Genomic DNA, 14,992 nt, shown 5'->3' on the forward strand with positions numbered 1-14,992 from the left:
CAGGACTCACCAGCCCCCTCAGTCACCCCCATACCTGCCTGTGGCATAACCAAACATGAGCCATTTCTGGAAAAGGATCTAGAAAGCCAACCATTCAGAAAAGAAACCCACCAGAATGATTTTAAACTAAGCTTTGCAAAGGAAGAGTGGTAATTCTCACCCTGACGCCCAAATACTCTTAAGTGGCGCCTCACACCCTGGCTAATCCAGCCTTCCACTGCGGTTCGCCGGACAAACCTTAATTTGGGTTTGGTGTTCGCCCTCCCTTTGCTCCGTAAATGAGCTCACCCCGCCCCACCCCCAGGGATGAGGCCAGTCGTAACTCCTATCCCTTTGCAGATGACTGGAAGGGGCGTCAGCGTGTGACCCAGGCCCAAAGGGGACTCAGAAGTTTGCTGGGGGGCTTCTGGTAAAGGTTTCCCTCCATAATAAAAACTGCACAGGGGGAGATTCAGCTCTTCCCCGTGGCCCCCTCCCCCTTGCCTTTTCTGGAGGCTGTGGGAAGGAGCCAGAGAACAAAGACCATATGCAGAGGATGAAAGAACACGATGGAAAGAACTCTTATTGATGGCACTGTTGGGCACAAACCTGACAATCACAGTGCTTGGAGCTCTTGTGAGTTAATAAACCTTTTTTTTTTAATGTTTATTTATTTTTGAGAGACAGAGTATGGGCGGGGGAGGGGCAGAGAAAGAGAGAGACACAATCCAAAGCAGGCTCCAGGCTCTCAGGTGACAGGGCAAAGCCAGGTGTGAGGCTCGAACTATGAACTGTAAGATCGTGACCTGAGCGGAAGTCAAACGCTTAACCAACTGAGCCACCCGGGAGCCCCATTAACCTCTTACTTAATTTTAAAGCTACTGTTACTCAAGCTTTCTGTTACTATCCAATCATAGTAGCCTTCCAATCATAACAGAAATGGTGACCAAGGACTGACAAGTAACACAGCAAACTGAATGTCCTGTCTGGATGTTCCAGCTTTTGCGAATTTCCTTATCAGTGCACTCCTGCTGTTTCTCTTCTTCTGATAAAATAACATGGAGTTACTTACTCATCCAAGTGGTCATTACTAACGCTATTAGATCAGACGCCACCTGCAGGTAGGAAATGGAAGGTTTTGTAGATCAGGGAACGTGTCACGATAGAACGCTTGGAAGAAAGCACCAAGGGACAGTCTGCAAATACTCCCATCCACCCCCCACTTCACTGATCTGATAGCTAACGTGGGCAGCCACTGCCTAAACTGGTTCTTATAAAGCCCAGTGCACCAGGGGCCCTTATAATTAAAAACAGAAATATGGGGGGGCGGGGCGCCTGGGTGGCTCAGGCAGTTAAGCATCCAACTCTTGATTTCAGCTCAGGTCTTGACCTCAAGATTGTGAGTTTAAGCCCCACACTGGGTTCCATGCTGGGTGTGAAGCCTACTCTAAAAGAAACATAAAAGGGGAAGAAAAATGAGAAGATCATCTTGCCCCAACCCATCATTTCAGAGATGAGAACAGAAGCTGAAGTTAAATAACTCTCCCCACGTTAACCTCACTGGCTAGAACACGCTAGTTTGTAACACATCACTAATTGGTTTTTTTTTTTAATTTTTTAAATGCTTATTTATTTTTGAGAGAGAGAAAAAGGGAGAGCATGAGCAAGGGAGGGGCAGAGAGAGAGGGAGACACAGAATCTGAACCAGCCTCCAGGTCTGAGCTGTCAGCACAGAGCCCAACGCAGGGCTCGAACCTGCTGACTGTGAGATCGTGACCTGAGCTGAAGTTGGACGCTAAACCGACTGAGCCACCCAGGCGCCCTGTACATTATTAACTTTTAAAACACTACCCTGGCGTTTACCAAAATATAAAGATTTCCTCAAAGCTGTTTGTCAGGGTATTAAAAAAAACCAATAACAACTTCATTAGGATATACATGAAAATTCTCCACATAACGGAAAAGCCTAAAGATGTTCTTAACGCGCCTGGAGACGCCAAAGTTCTCAAGGACAGGGTGAGGTGCTGAGCACCCCCTCGTTTCCCACGTCCGGCCCGCACTGCACTCACACGTGCGTGGAAGTGGTCAAAGCAGAACATACAAAGGAATGACTGGATTCTTAAAAGAACTGTTGTTTGGTTGTGCACAACTTATAAAAGGTATTTAACCTACAAATTCCCTAATCAGGTCACTTCTCCCAAACTGTGAAAACCACCGTGCCCTTAGTTTGACCAAACTGAAGGCAGAGAAAACCATAAGGATTCTGGAGAGAACGACTTCCATTACATCCTCTGGTGCTGAAATGCACACACCCCTGACACACTGACTGAAGGCAGCACGTGACGGCGGATAAAAGCACACGTTGGGCCCTGCTACTGCTCATGGCGCTTCCGGAGTGAACGAGGCAAATATTTTCACCTCCCCACAGCATTCCCTGCCGTAAGCTGACATGACCACTGAATGCAAATCTAAGTGAAACAAAAACCAGAAGACAGATTTGCCAGGAAATCACGCGGTCCACTTCCAAGCCTTGTGTGAATTGGCAAAGGATTTATAAATTCCGGAAACAGCTAAGGCAGAAACTAGTTTTAACAAGAACAGTCGTAAGATAACAGGCATAGTAGGCAAGATAAAAATAACCAGGTAAGACAAAGGGTACCAGGTACCTGCTACCTGAACCTGAACAGAAACCCTGCTTTACGACAGGATGCGGAAGAGAAGGGGCCTTCAGGGGTCTGCACCCAGCACGAAGGGACTAACCCAGGGCGCGACCGTGAGGAGTGCCACAGAGCTAACCCGGCGTCACCTGGCAAACGCTGCAGAATGACTACAGAGATCGACCCGGTGCGGGAATTCTCACCCGCCTCTAGATGCCACCGAATCAGGCCTGGGCAGAGCCCTGGGGTTTACTCGCCGGAAGTGCAGCAGTCTCTGGCTCAGGGACAGCAGGGAGCAGGGTGTGCACTGAAAACGGGGCGAGCCTGCTTCCTGCACAGCAGGCCCTCATCTCTCCTTCCTCTGCTCAGCTCCCAAGCCGGAAATCCGATCTCTTTCTGGAAAGACTGACTAACTCAAGGGAAAAGACCCTTGACAACTGATACTTACAGGTCCCGAAATGGAAAAGAGCCAGCATTTTGGACAAACAGTGAAGCCCACCACCCAGCAAGCTCTCATCTCTCATAAAGAGCTTATGAGATTTGAGTACCTTATTTTTTTAAATGATTTTATTTATTTTTGAGGGGGAGGAGAGAGGGAAAGCGAGGGGGTAACAGAGGATCCAAAGTGGGGTCTCTGCTGTCAGCACAGAGCCGGACGTGTGGCTTGAACTCACAAACTGCGAGATCGTGACCTGAGCTGAATTTGGACGCTCACCCAACTGAGCCACCCAGGTGCCCCCAGATTTGAGTACCTTAAGTATGCATGGATAGCCAGGGATCATTGGGCTTTTGAGTAAAGTTTCTAGTATGAAAGACAGAAATAATAAGAGAAAAAGGTAATTTAAAAGAAACAGCAAAATCAAGTGATGGGAGAAAACATTTAAAAAAAAAATCACATAAAACAGAAGAAAAAATGATATACTCAGAGAGAGAAGACCATGCATTCATGAAAACAAGTACAGAATGTTATAATTCGTAAGAAACAACTCTTGAAAATAAAAAGCAGGAATTTAATATTCAATAAGAGTTGGAAGTAATGTTGCAGAATATTTTAAATTTTATTTCATGCTTATTTATTTTTGAGAGAGAAAGAGACAGAGTGCGAGTGGGGGAGGGGCAGAGAGAGAGGGACACACAGAATCCGAAGCCGCTCCAGTCTCTGAGCTGTCAGCACAGAGCCCGATGCGGGGCTCGAACTCATAGGCTGTGAGCTCACGACCTGCTGAAGTCGGACACTTAACCAACTGAGTGAGACACCGAGGAGCCCCATGCAGAAATTTTCTAGAAAGCAGAACAAAAACTACAAAACAAAAAATAAGAAAACTAAAGGACTGATCTAAGAGTTAGTTGGTCCAATTCCTAATAGGAATTTCCAAAAGAAAGAACAGAAAATGGAAGGAAGAGAATTTTTTCAGAATAATGGAAGAAAATATCCTAAAACTGGAGAAGGACGATTTTCAGATTGAAAGAGCCCACAGAGTATGTGGCACAATGAATGAAAAAGACCCACGATTTTATAAAATTTCAGAACACAAGGGACGCTAAAGATTCTGCGACGGGGAATGAAGCCCGTACCAAAGAAGCAGGAATCAGAACCAGCTACTTGGCACTGGAGGCCGGAAAAACCGACAGCGCCTCACAATACTGAAGGAAAACAACTTACAGCCCGGAACCCTACCCACCCTAAGTGCTGACCACCTTAGAGCGAGGAGTGAACACCTGAGACATGCTAAAAACCAACGGGTTCTCTTATGGCTTCAGGGGTCAGCAGGGCTGCGTGACCCTGGGGGCCCGGGGAGAACCCACCCCTCGCTCTTGCCAGCTTATGGGAGCTGCCTGCACTCCTCGGCTCGAGACTCTGCCCTCCACCTTCCAATCTCGGACTCTGACCCTCCTGCCTCCCTTTTCCGAGGACCCCTGTGGTTACACCGGGCCGCACGGATCTACAGGGTCCCTATTCCAGTGCCACTTTAGCCCCACGACTAAGGCTTGACCATTGTGAGGACAGCAGCCAATGTTCTGTACGAGGTCTCTGCACTCGGCTCTTAGGAACACAAACACTTCCTGGCCTCTAGGATATCACATAACCTACTGCTTTTCAAGCGGATCCTCCTCGGGCTGCAGGGGGTCCCCTCCCACGCACGCAAAAATCTGTGCTCAGAAAGGGCTCAAGGGAGCCCCAGCACTCCAGACGCCTGACTCTCTTCCTCTGTGGTACTTTGCTTCAGAAATCCCAGCTAGGTCGGCCCCTGGCTTCTGCCCTCCAATTCAGTGAGAGACCGAGCTCCCTTTCTGTCCCCCCTACACCCCCCGCCCCCCTGCACTGCAGTGTGGAGACTGCTTCAAGGTGGTAAGCTCAGACAATCACAGGACTCCTTTCTCTGAGGGGTCACGATCCCATTCAACCTGCTTTCCGGCGTCCCAACCCCCCCCTTTTTTTTCCCCTAGTTTGCTTTCAGCAGGTGAGCAACTCCCAAAGCACTTCAAAAGTGGAAGAAAATGTTTCCATGGTTTTTTAGATCTTATGCCTGAGCATCCCGCCTTTATTCATAACCCTATTCTCATTCACGATCCAAATGGGGAAACTGAGGCATCTGAGGTATACGGTGTTATCTGAGAGGGACAGACAGACTAGGAAGAAGTCATGAGCCCTGATGCTGATACGACAGAGAATGTGCTGTCTAGAAACTTGAACTCTAGCCCTAATTCTGTTGTTAGCTGGGCACATGTTTTTAGTAATTTAGGATCACGATACCTCAGTTTCCTCACCACATCCTAACAACTATAGAATAAGACTGTGGGTATTAATTCCACAGAACACTGTTCCTCTTTCCTTTACTTCTTTTTAAATCCGTCCGACCTCCAAAACTCCTCAGGGAAAAGCTGTAACTGACCAAATTCCTTAGGATGCTTTCGACCCCAGGAAAACAGAATTGCTCTACTGTAACAGGATTGTACTAGGCTGTGGGATTTTTGCCATGCCACAATTATAGTTACAAAACCCAGTATTAACATGATCCTAGATTCTGTGCTAAGTTCCAAATAAAAGTTCTTTCCCTTCTATACTTAAAAAAAAAAAAGTTTATTTATTTAGAGAGAGAGCGCGCGCATGAGCAGGGGAGAGGCAGGGGAGAAAGAGAATCCCAAGCAGGCTCTGCACTATCAGCAACGAGCCCGACGCAGGGCCCGAGCGAAACCGTGAGATCATGACCTGAGCCGAAATCAAGAGTCAGAGGCTTAAACGATTAACCCACCCAGCCGCCCCTTCTGTACCTTCTATAAGAAATAGAAATCAATGCTTTTCCTTGTTCCTCAAGCCCACCAATTACCCAGATAAATGTTTCCTTTCAACTTCTAACGAATTCATGTAATCTTTTTATTTTCAATACCAAGAACATCAACCCTTTCCTGCTGATTTCTGGTCTTACAGAGGACCTCGCAACAGCATCTAGTTCTTTAGATTTGTTGCCTTAAGCAATTACGGAATCCCACCTGACCAAAAGCCGTGTCCTAATTTCACCTGGGCCAGAGGAGCCCCGCTACAGGTGACCAGTCTGTTAGTGGTGGTTCGGTGGAGACCTTTCCTCAGGCCGGAGCCTCCTCCCCATCCTCGCCTGCAACGCACCTAAGCCAGCTCTCACGGCCCCTTCCTCTCCTGCCCTGTGACCTGTCTCCCGGCTCAGCGTCATCTCGGGCACCAGGCAAGCGACAGAGCGCGGGGCGGGGGCAGAAGCGCAGGCGGCCGTTACCTGGTGGGATCCGGAAGGCAGGCTCTTTACCAGACCCTCTGTGTCGCACGGGGACTTGCGCGGAGGCTGCTTAACCGGTGACACACTCTCTGAGGTACTGCAGCTGGTTAGGTGGCAACGTGGACAACAAATGTGAAACAGATAATAATGAATTAATTAAAATGAATGGGAAAAAATATAGAGATGCCAGTGAGGACAAGATGGAGCCGCGGGTAAAACAAAACACGACAGAACAATGGGCATCAAAATGGTCACGGATCTCGACACGGCTTTTTATCCCTGACTCTACCGTCCCCGAAGCCAGGGAGCCCACTCCGGGGTAAACGCGGAAACTGCACTGCACTCGGCGGGGAAGGGCCTGCGGCTGTAAGGCCCTGTGTCCTGCTGCTGCTTTGTGTTTTTCTCCTGCGGTCGCTCCTCTAGGACAAAGGTCTGCGGGAGCAAGCTACGCCTTCCTAACAGCCATTCAAGGCAAACCTCAGCTGACCGTTATTTCGAGACCGTCAGCCCCGTGTCCGGGCTCATCTCATTCCTTTCCCTCCCCCAGTTCCCCACAGCCGGTGGCCCCACTGAAACTACAGCCAAACCAAAGTCAGCCCAGGAAGTCACGAGTGGTAAGAAACTGGAATGCACATCACACCAGCTGAACTTTTTCAAGGGCTTGGGGGTCTTCAACCACAAGCATGATCTCATAAATAAAGAGGGGAAGGCGAATGCCGGGAGGAAGCTCGTTAGGGATTCTCTCCTGGTACCTGTCAGAGCTTTAATCCTTTCTGATGTATCTGTAAGGAAAATCTTAGGAGTCTGGCAAGGTTCACACTCAAGTGTTACTAAGACCGAAGCAAACTTGTGTTTAAACCTCGTCTCCTCTGAAATGGGCAGCTCTGCATCCCAAGTGAAAATGGCCAGAGTGTCTAACACTGAGAGGGTCTCAACCACCAGTAACACAACTCACGTACGAAAGAACACTAAAACACGCACACACACACAAACACACACACACTCACAGCCATTCTACATGAAGAACACATATATTCGGATCATCGTACAAGCTCTAGGAAACCTGACAACCCAATTTCACCAGGCTGGTATGCTCGACAGGTTGTCAGGGCAAACGCAGGACATATTTGCAGACAAACTAATCACCGTTGGGTTAGCTCGGAGCAAGGTAGTTACTTGTCAACAAGGGGGGCGGGCTGGATACGTACACATGACTGTTAACAGCAACGGGCAATGTGATTAGTTACCATGGGTCTAGTGTAGGTGGAAGAAGACCCCAGCCCTGTTACAGTCCCAGTGTGTCGTCTATGTCAGCTTTTCTTAAGAAGCGGAAGATAAGCAGGATCTGATCCCGGCACACCAAGGTAGAGAGAGGGAAGGGAAAAAAAAACAACGAAGTAAGAAGAAAAGCAGCATTCGTGACGCATGCAGGATTCTAAGGCACGCTCTGTGCCCTTTGATTAAGCCCAAAGCAACAGCTACAGAGGCTGGCATGTCCCCACCTGGATTAGTCTCGTGCTGAAGACCAACGCTGCAGTTATAGTTCGTTGTAAAGCACTCACCATGCAAGGCGGTAGATGCAGTCAGAATAGAAGCATTCCAAGCAAACAATATCTGAATTCGAACACGCCAACTTGTTAAAACACAGCACTCCTAAAGCCCAGCGGAGCCCAGGTTCCCACCGTCCACCAGCAAAGGGGTCCAGGGCGTGCGATCTCCCCAGGGCGTGCCTGCAGGCCGGGTGAGCCGAGCCCCTGCGCGCGTGGGACCCAGGCTCCGCTCAGTCTCACCCCACGGGCCCTACGTTAGCTTACACGGGTTAGCTGTCCGGCTGGAGGTGGGGAGAGAGAGCGTCCGCAGTTAGACACACCAGCCTCTGCTCCAAGGGGACAGCCATGGACAAAAAGAAAATCTACTTCCCTTTATGTTTTGGTGCCCAACTTTTATCAGCCCAGTTTGGATGGGTCCAGCCATGCATTCCAGAAGGCTCAAGGCAATACAACTGCTTACAAAAGCACAGGGAGGAAAAGCCCTCATCGTCACATCAGCGGAAGCCGTTTACCAGGGCAGCTCTTGGTGACCTGAGTTTTATATTTATTTTACCTTCACTGAAAAGAAGAACCTTGTGAGATTAACACCAAGAGATTCAAGTTCAAGTCCTTGTGGGAAACAGTGATGTTTGTGGCTTAGCGGTACTAACCACAGCCCGGGTGGTCTGACCACATAGGCCGCCGCGCAGCTCACTGCACCCAACCTAAGAAAGGGACACTGATCCCTTTGAAGCAGGGATTAGTGTTCCTGCTCATGTGTGACAGCAGGCCACAGATAGGCCACCAATTTCCACTTGCCCGTGTCAGCTCGCCTCCGAGTCCAATGTGACAGCGAGCAGTGGCTGACTCGTCACAGTTCTTTTTCCACGGAACATGCAGAAGTTTGTTGATCCCTTTCCCCTACCCTGCCCCCCAAATGCAGCGTTTCTTACCCAGTGTAATCCCGCTTAGCGTTTCTCCTTCTATAGAGGACAGCCAGGGTCATGCTGATGAGCAGGGTGAGCCCTAGGACCACGGCGGTTACTATCCCCACCACCACCCAAACTGGAAACAGCGGCAAGGTCTCTAGAGAGAAAGAGCAAAATCGTTTTAAGGTACTTCGCTACCGAGAGAAGACGTGGAAGTTCACTGAACTGATCAGCGAGCGCTGACGGGGTCACCGCGTCCTCTTCTCCCGTCCACGTTACGAGCTTCTAGTGTCTAACTGATGACGTGCAAGTATCAGCTGACAAAGACTGAGCTTCAGGGCCGAGTACACACACAATCCCTCCTTTTCAGTGCTCTGAAGCCAAAGAAAACCCAGGGTGTGAATTTACCTCAATTTGCTCTCCCACAAAGCAGACTTTGTCTCAAAATGAGACACCAGAACCTGCATTTCCTGCTTATTTAAAAAAAAAAAAAAAATGCGGGGGTGCAAAGAAAGAGCTGTACTGTCTTTGCAAACGTGAAAACTTTCTGCTGGGGAACAGAGGAGTCGCGTTCACCTGCTCTCCGGGCGCCCACCCCACCCGGCCACAGCGAATTTGGTCTTCCTTCCGATTCACGCTGAAAAACTACCTCTCATGAAGCCGGACCAGTGGGCTCCAGGTACAGAAACGAGGAAGCCGTAAGCGTGGCTCTCATGTGGGGGGGGGAACACGTGCACAGAAACAGGGACACAGCCACGGCCCCAAACACGCCCTTCAAACACCCCCGGAAACGCCACTCTCGTTCTCCAACTAAACCGGGGGGAAGGGGACGGGCCACAACAGCCCAGGAAGTACCTTTCTCTACGACATAGAGCCTAATGTGCCCGGGCTGGACGACAATGTCAGGAGGGTTTTTGACGTCACAGATGTAGGTCCCGTTGTGTACGAACTGCATGTTTTCGATGTTGATGGAGACATCCTTCTTTTCCAGGTCCCCAGCCCAGCGGATCCTGTCCTTGAACAGGGGGTAGTTCCCAGGGTACACCTGCCCTTGCGAGTAGTGGAAAAACTGCAATTAGAAAAAGAGAACACGTGAGATTTGCTACAGGCAGATGCTCCAAAGGCCGTAACAGGCATGCTGTGTGTGGCAGAGACTTCATACAGAAGGAAATACAACTTCATATCACAAATACGCTATGGACTCTAAGCCAGACCGTTCAGAAATCACAGGGTTCAATCCTATTTCAGTGGAAGAAATAAACTCGTGTTTATCATCTCAAATCTTCGCAATCTGCCACTGATGCAATGATTACCGCCCACTTTTTCATATGTAAGGAAAAGGAGACTCCAGGAAGCCATTTGCCCAAGGTTACAATGATAGCGGGTGATGGATCCAAAGTCAAAGTCAGGAGCATCCGACCCTTCAGAGCCAGTGACCCAGTGACGACACCATGACTGAGCCTGTGAACCCAAAGGTTTCGGTCTGAATTCACGAAGTTTACTATTTAGTTATAGGAAGACATGAAGAAAACAAAGTCTAAATACCACAGGTCAGTTTGTCTGAGGGGTTTCTCCCTCTTATGTATGAGTTTCCTATGGAAATGGCATGGGTGTGTGAGCGGGAGCCCAGACACCCCCAATGTTCTCTTTGAAGAGTCAGACTGGCTCACTCTTTCCTCACACCTGCTTTTACCCAAGGAACTCCTTTCTCAAAGAAAACCTGGAGAAAACCTTGTCAAGCCCAGCACCTTGGAAGCTAGGTAAGGCCCGGTGGGTGGGGATCGATGCTGATACTTGGCTTCAAGCCGAGCAGCTCAGCAGGAGGCCTGGTGCCTTCCTTCTTATTCACAGGCCGGGTGGCAGTAGGGCCAGGTGGGCACACCAGAATGAGTCAACCACGGGCTCCACAGTGACTCAAACAGAAGGTGTCAGAACCCTCTGAGCACAGCGAACCCTACATGATCTCATCCATTCCTAAGTTTTAAGGAGCACTGATACCCTGATAGCGCCCCAGCCCCTCTCTCCATCTGTGGGGTTCCCCTGAGCTCTAGAATCTCCTCCCCCATTGACCTGCTCACTTGACAGCCCAGCTGCCCACCTCCAAGTTTGTCACCTTGTCCTGTAACCTCCACAGCTTGGAGCCACCTCAACTGGATTAGCTGTGTGTCCCACCTCAACTGGTGGATTACTCCGCCTTCCTTCCCATCCAGTTAACCTCCACCCAGGTAATCCTGTCAATTCTACCTCATACGTTTCTTTCTTCCCACTGACAGTACCTCATTTCATGCTCTCATCATCTTGGACTGTGGCCTCAATCTCCTCTAACCCACCCTCCACAATGCCTAAATGATCACTAGAAAATATTAACAATCATAATTACATTATTATTATACCGTTTATCAAGCATATACCCTATGTTTAATATCACCTAAACGCTCGCTAGGAGCTTGAAGGCTCTCAGGAACTAAGAACTGGGGGGCTCTGTTGGTTGGGCATCTGACTTTGGCTCAGGTCACGATCTCGCGGTTTGAGCCCCATGTCGGGCTCTGTGCTGACAGCTCAGCGCCTGGAGCCTGCTTTGGATTCTGTGTCTCCCCCTCTCTCTGCCCCACCCCTACTTGCGCTCTGTCTCTCTCAAAAAAAAGTTAAAAAAATGTTTTTCAAAAAAGAATTATGAAGGCTCTGAGATTTTACCCTCCTTGCAAATCTGTTGGAGGTTTTTACTAGATTGGAGATGATCTCATACGGGAACAGAAGCAAGGCTGAAGTGTGAGGCTGGGATGAAGTATAAGACAACTGCGTTCTAGATGAGCACTGAGCCTTGTTCGCAGTGGGAAGCCCCGCGCTTTCCAACGAGAGGGGGGCAAGGTACAAGGACTGTTTTAGGTCCGTGACCTGGTGGAATGTGGGCTGGGCTGAAAGACAAACAGAAGTGGGGAACCACCGGCTGGTGGGGCTACTGTACTAATCACAGGATAGTTTTTATCACGTGATGGAGAGCAGAGAAGCAGGAAGGCTGATGCGACCTAAATGTCAGAAATCAAGTAGGAAGATCCCGCAAACATTCTTATTTCCTGGAGGTGGGAAAGAAGTGGGAGCAGATAGGGAAGGACAGGACCCCCCCCCCCAAAAAAAAAACCCACTAAGACTCAAGATTTTAAAATTGGGTCCTCAGACAAACCCAGCTACCTGAAAAGAACCAGCAGAGAAAGTAAGCAGAGGAGAGAAACCATGAGCTCCAGTTTAGACACAGGGACCTGATTCCACGGACCAGAGAAGCCACCCGTGGTACGCCGGGCTTCGATTTTCCTGAAAATCTGTAAAAATCAAAAGCATCCTGCTCATCTTATCATACATGTTCGGACACTTGGGAGTTAAAAGGTCTTCTATCAAGAGCTAGGCCTTCTGGAACTACCTGTAATCAGGCTGGTGTGGCAGAATGTACATGGAATAGCAAAGTACATTCATCCAAACACAGCACGTTCCCTGCAGTAAGTCTCAGGGTATGTAGCCCACCTGGACCCACTCGGCCGCCTGGACCCACTCGGCCGCCTGGACCCTCTCGGCCGCCTGGACCCACTTGGCGAGGATGCTTTGAGCATAAGTGGAGCCATGACTTGAAAGGAAGTTACTACCACTGGACATCATCCAGGTGATGTTTTATTTTCTGTACACTAAACAACACCCTCCCGTCTACTCCTACCGAGGCCTTCCGCTGGGACCTCACAGGTGTCAACAGTTCTTCAGGATCCCCGAGTGAACCTCCCTGTGCTTCCTCTTGCCTCTCCAGGAAGCCTGTTACGCACGGAGGAATGTTCGTGTGCAGCAGCAATGTCTTCCGTGGCGTGTGCGGGACCCCTGCCCTCACCCACCCCGGTGGCCCGTGCGGGACCCCTGCCCTCACCCACCCCTGGGGAGCGTGCGGGACCCCTGCCCTCACCCACCCCTGGGGAGCGTGTGGGACCCCTGCCCTCACCACCCCCGCAACACCGCACAGGAATCACACCCAGGGTAGCCGGTGGGCGCTCCTGGACTTGACCTCAGCCTTCCTTCCTTCTCGGTACAACACCCACACTTCCTCCTTTTTAATGTAAACCCTTGGGGACACAGGTCCGCCCAAGAATTTGGAAAACAGGTATATGTTCCCACACAGTGCAATGGAGATTTTCTCCTGGAGACTTATTTCAACAGAAAATACATAGCTTTGATAACAGCACATATGAAAATGAAGCCACTCAGGCTAAACATAAAAATGGTTTTATGTCAGGGGCTACAGTCATCTCAATATATTAACACCCAAGTTTTCCCCAAAGACCGCGGGAACTCATGATCTGCAGACAACGGACAGGTGGCCCCGCTGGTCTTTAAGGAAAGGCATCAAGGGTAAATTCTTAACACACAGCTCTCCGCAAAAAAAAAAAAGACACTTCAAAACGTTCATAGATGAGCAGTAGCTATGAGGCAGCTACCTCCCCGCACGGCTTCTTCCAGAGTTTCTAGACTGTGCCTTCTCAACAGGGTGACATCTCCCTGGGGCGTTTGTAGGGACAAACACTGGCTTTAAGGGCAAGGGAGAATGAGAAAAATATCTTACTCTTTTTACACATATAGCACAGGTATGCAATATATCTGTAGTATTAAAATTTCATGGGGCGCCCGGGTGGCTCAGTCAGTTGAGTGTCCAACTCTTAATTTCGCCTCAGGTCATGATCTCATGGCCATGGGATCGAGCTCCGAGTTGGGCTCCAGGCTGAGCATGGAGCCTCTCTCTCTCTCTCTCTCTCTCTCTCTCTCTCTCTCGGCCTCTGCCTGTGCCCTGCTCTCTCTAAAAAAACAAAAACAAAAAACCTAAAAATAAATAAATAAATGAAGCTACATAGATGGGGGACAGAAATTAGGAAAGTGTGTTTTAAAAAGACTCCTTAGGGAGGTGACAATGACTAAACAGACTGAGAAACAGTGCTCCAAGCAATCCTCAGCCCCTAGAGCTGGCAACCGCTGTGAGCAAGTTTTCCATCTGAGAGAGAGAGAGTATGTAAGGGGAATAACGGAGGAGCTGGACCGCAGCCGAGCAGGTGTGAACAACCCAGCCTGTGCGTGTGACGCTGGGTGAAGAATGAGTCTCGGAGCAGGTCCCAGGCCCTCCCCGGCCGGTCAGGGGGAGAATACTCCTCCTTCGTGAGGGTGAGGAGGTGACGTGATGGGCTTAGCATCGCGTGAGGAGCAACAATGCAACTCGTCATCACACAAAGGAAGAACTGATCTAAGAGAGGAGTGGCCGACTCGGCCCCAGCTGCGCACTGACCACCGGAAACGTGACCCACGGCGAAAGCTCGTGCTGGTATTTAAAGGACAGTCGACAGGTGGACGGAAGAACAGAAACACGGTAAACTGTGCACGTTAGCCACCTCAGGAACCAGACGTGGTCAGGAGCACTTGAACAACGTCCCCCTGGACCCTTGCAGCAGCCCCAGGGGGACGTGTGAGCACCCCCATCTTGGGGGACAAGAACCAGGATGGTCGTGTGCTGAAGAGCCCCACTGCTCGGCCAGCACCCAGCACCCAGCACCCAGCACCCAGCACCCAGCACCCAGCACGCTACCAACTGACCGTCTTCCTGGAGCTCACAGCTGCGAGACCAGGACCTGAGATGCAATTCAGAGGGGGACGCTTAACCGGCTGCGCCCCCCCAGCGCCCTCCCAACGAGCCATTCTTACTCCTAATAAGGAGTCAGGGCCGACTGGGCTGCACACAGTCCTGAAGACCCCACGCCCCCACACCCCCACTTCACAGCGAGCTCCAGTGAGCTGCATCAGACGGCTCTGCGATAAATCCAAACACCTCAGAATTAAGTCGGAAAGGAGTGGTGTGTGTGTGTGTGTGTGTGTGTGTGTGTGTAACAGGAACACCTCAAAGAAATTCAATAAAAAACGGGGCAAATGAAGGCTGGAATGCGGAGGATAAAGCACAATTAGAGTCGGAAGAGAAGCGCCCTGAGGGGATGTGGTGGAGGAAGGGGGGGCGACAAGCGGGGGGAGTGCTGTGCAAAGCCAAGGAAGCAGCTGCGTTTAAGAGATGCTGAATTTAGGTTTTCCTGGAGAGGCTGAAGCAAGAGAAGGGCCCTGAAATCTGAGTCAAGGGTCATTCC

General features: G+C 50.0%; 1 protein-coding gene across 3 annotated transcripts in view; it reads right to left on the reverse strand.

Moving 5' to 3' along the window:
* MPZL1 (myelin protein zero like 1) overlaps positions 1 to 14,992 on the reverse strand; it is a 60,589-nt gene that overhangs the window by 3,366 nt on the left and 42,231 nt on the right. For 2 of the 3 annotated variants that reach the window (XM_077761788.1, XM_077761789.1), the window contains exons 3-5: positions 9,699 to 9,912; positions 8,868 to 9,000; positions 6,386 to 6,488 (exon numbers count right to left, since the gene is read on the reverse strand). In XM_077761788.1, coding sequence (XP_077617914.1) covers positions 6,386 to 6,488; positions 8,868 to 9,000; positions 9,699 to 9,912 — 450 coding nt within the window. Of the gene's footprint in view, positions 1 to 644; positions 1,095 to 6,385; positions 6,489 to 8,867; positions 9,001 to 9,698; positions 9,913 to 14,992 lie in introns of those variants that run through there. The other variant, XM_077761790.1, reaches the window with a different exon arrangement.

This window comes from Crocuta crocuta, unplaced genomic scaffold, assembly GCF_008692635.1.
Source record: "Crocuta crocuta isolate KB4526 unplaced genomic scaffold, BGI_CrCroc_1.0 scaffold243, whole genome shotgun sequence".
Classification (NCBI taxonomy): Eukaryota; Metazoa; Chordata; class Mammalia; order Carnivora; family Hyaenidae; genus Crocuta; species Crocuta crocuta.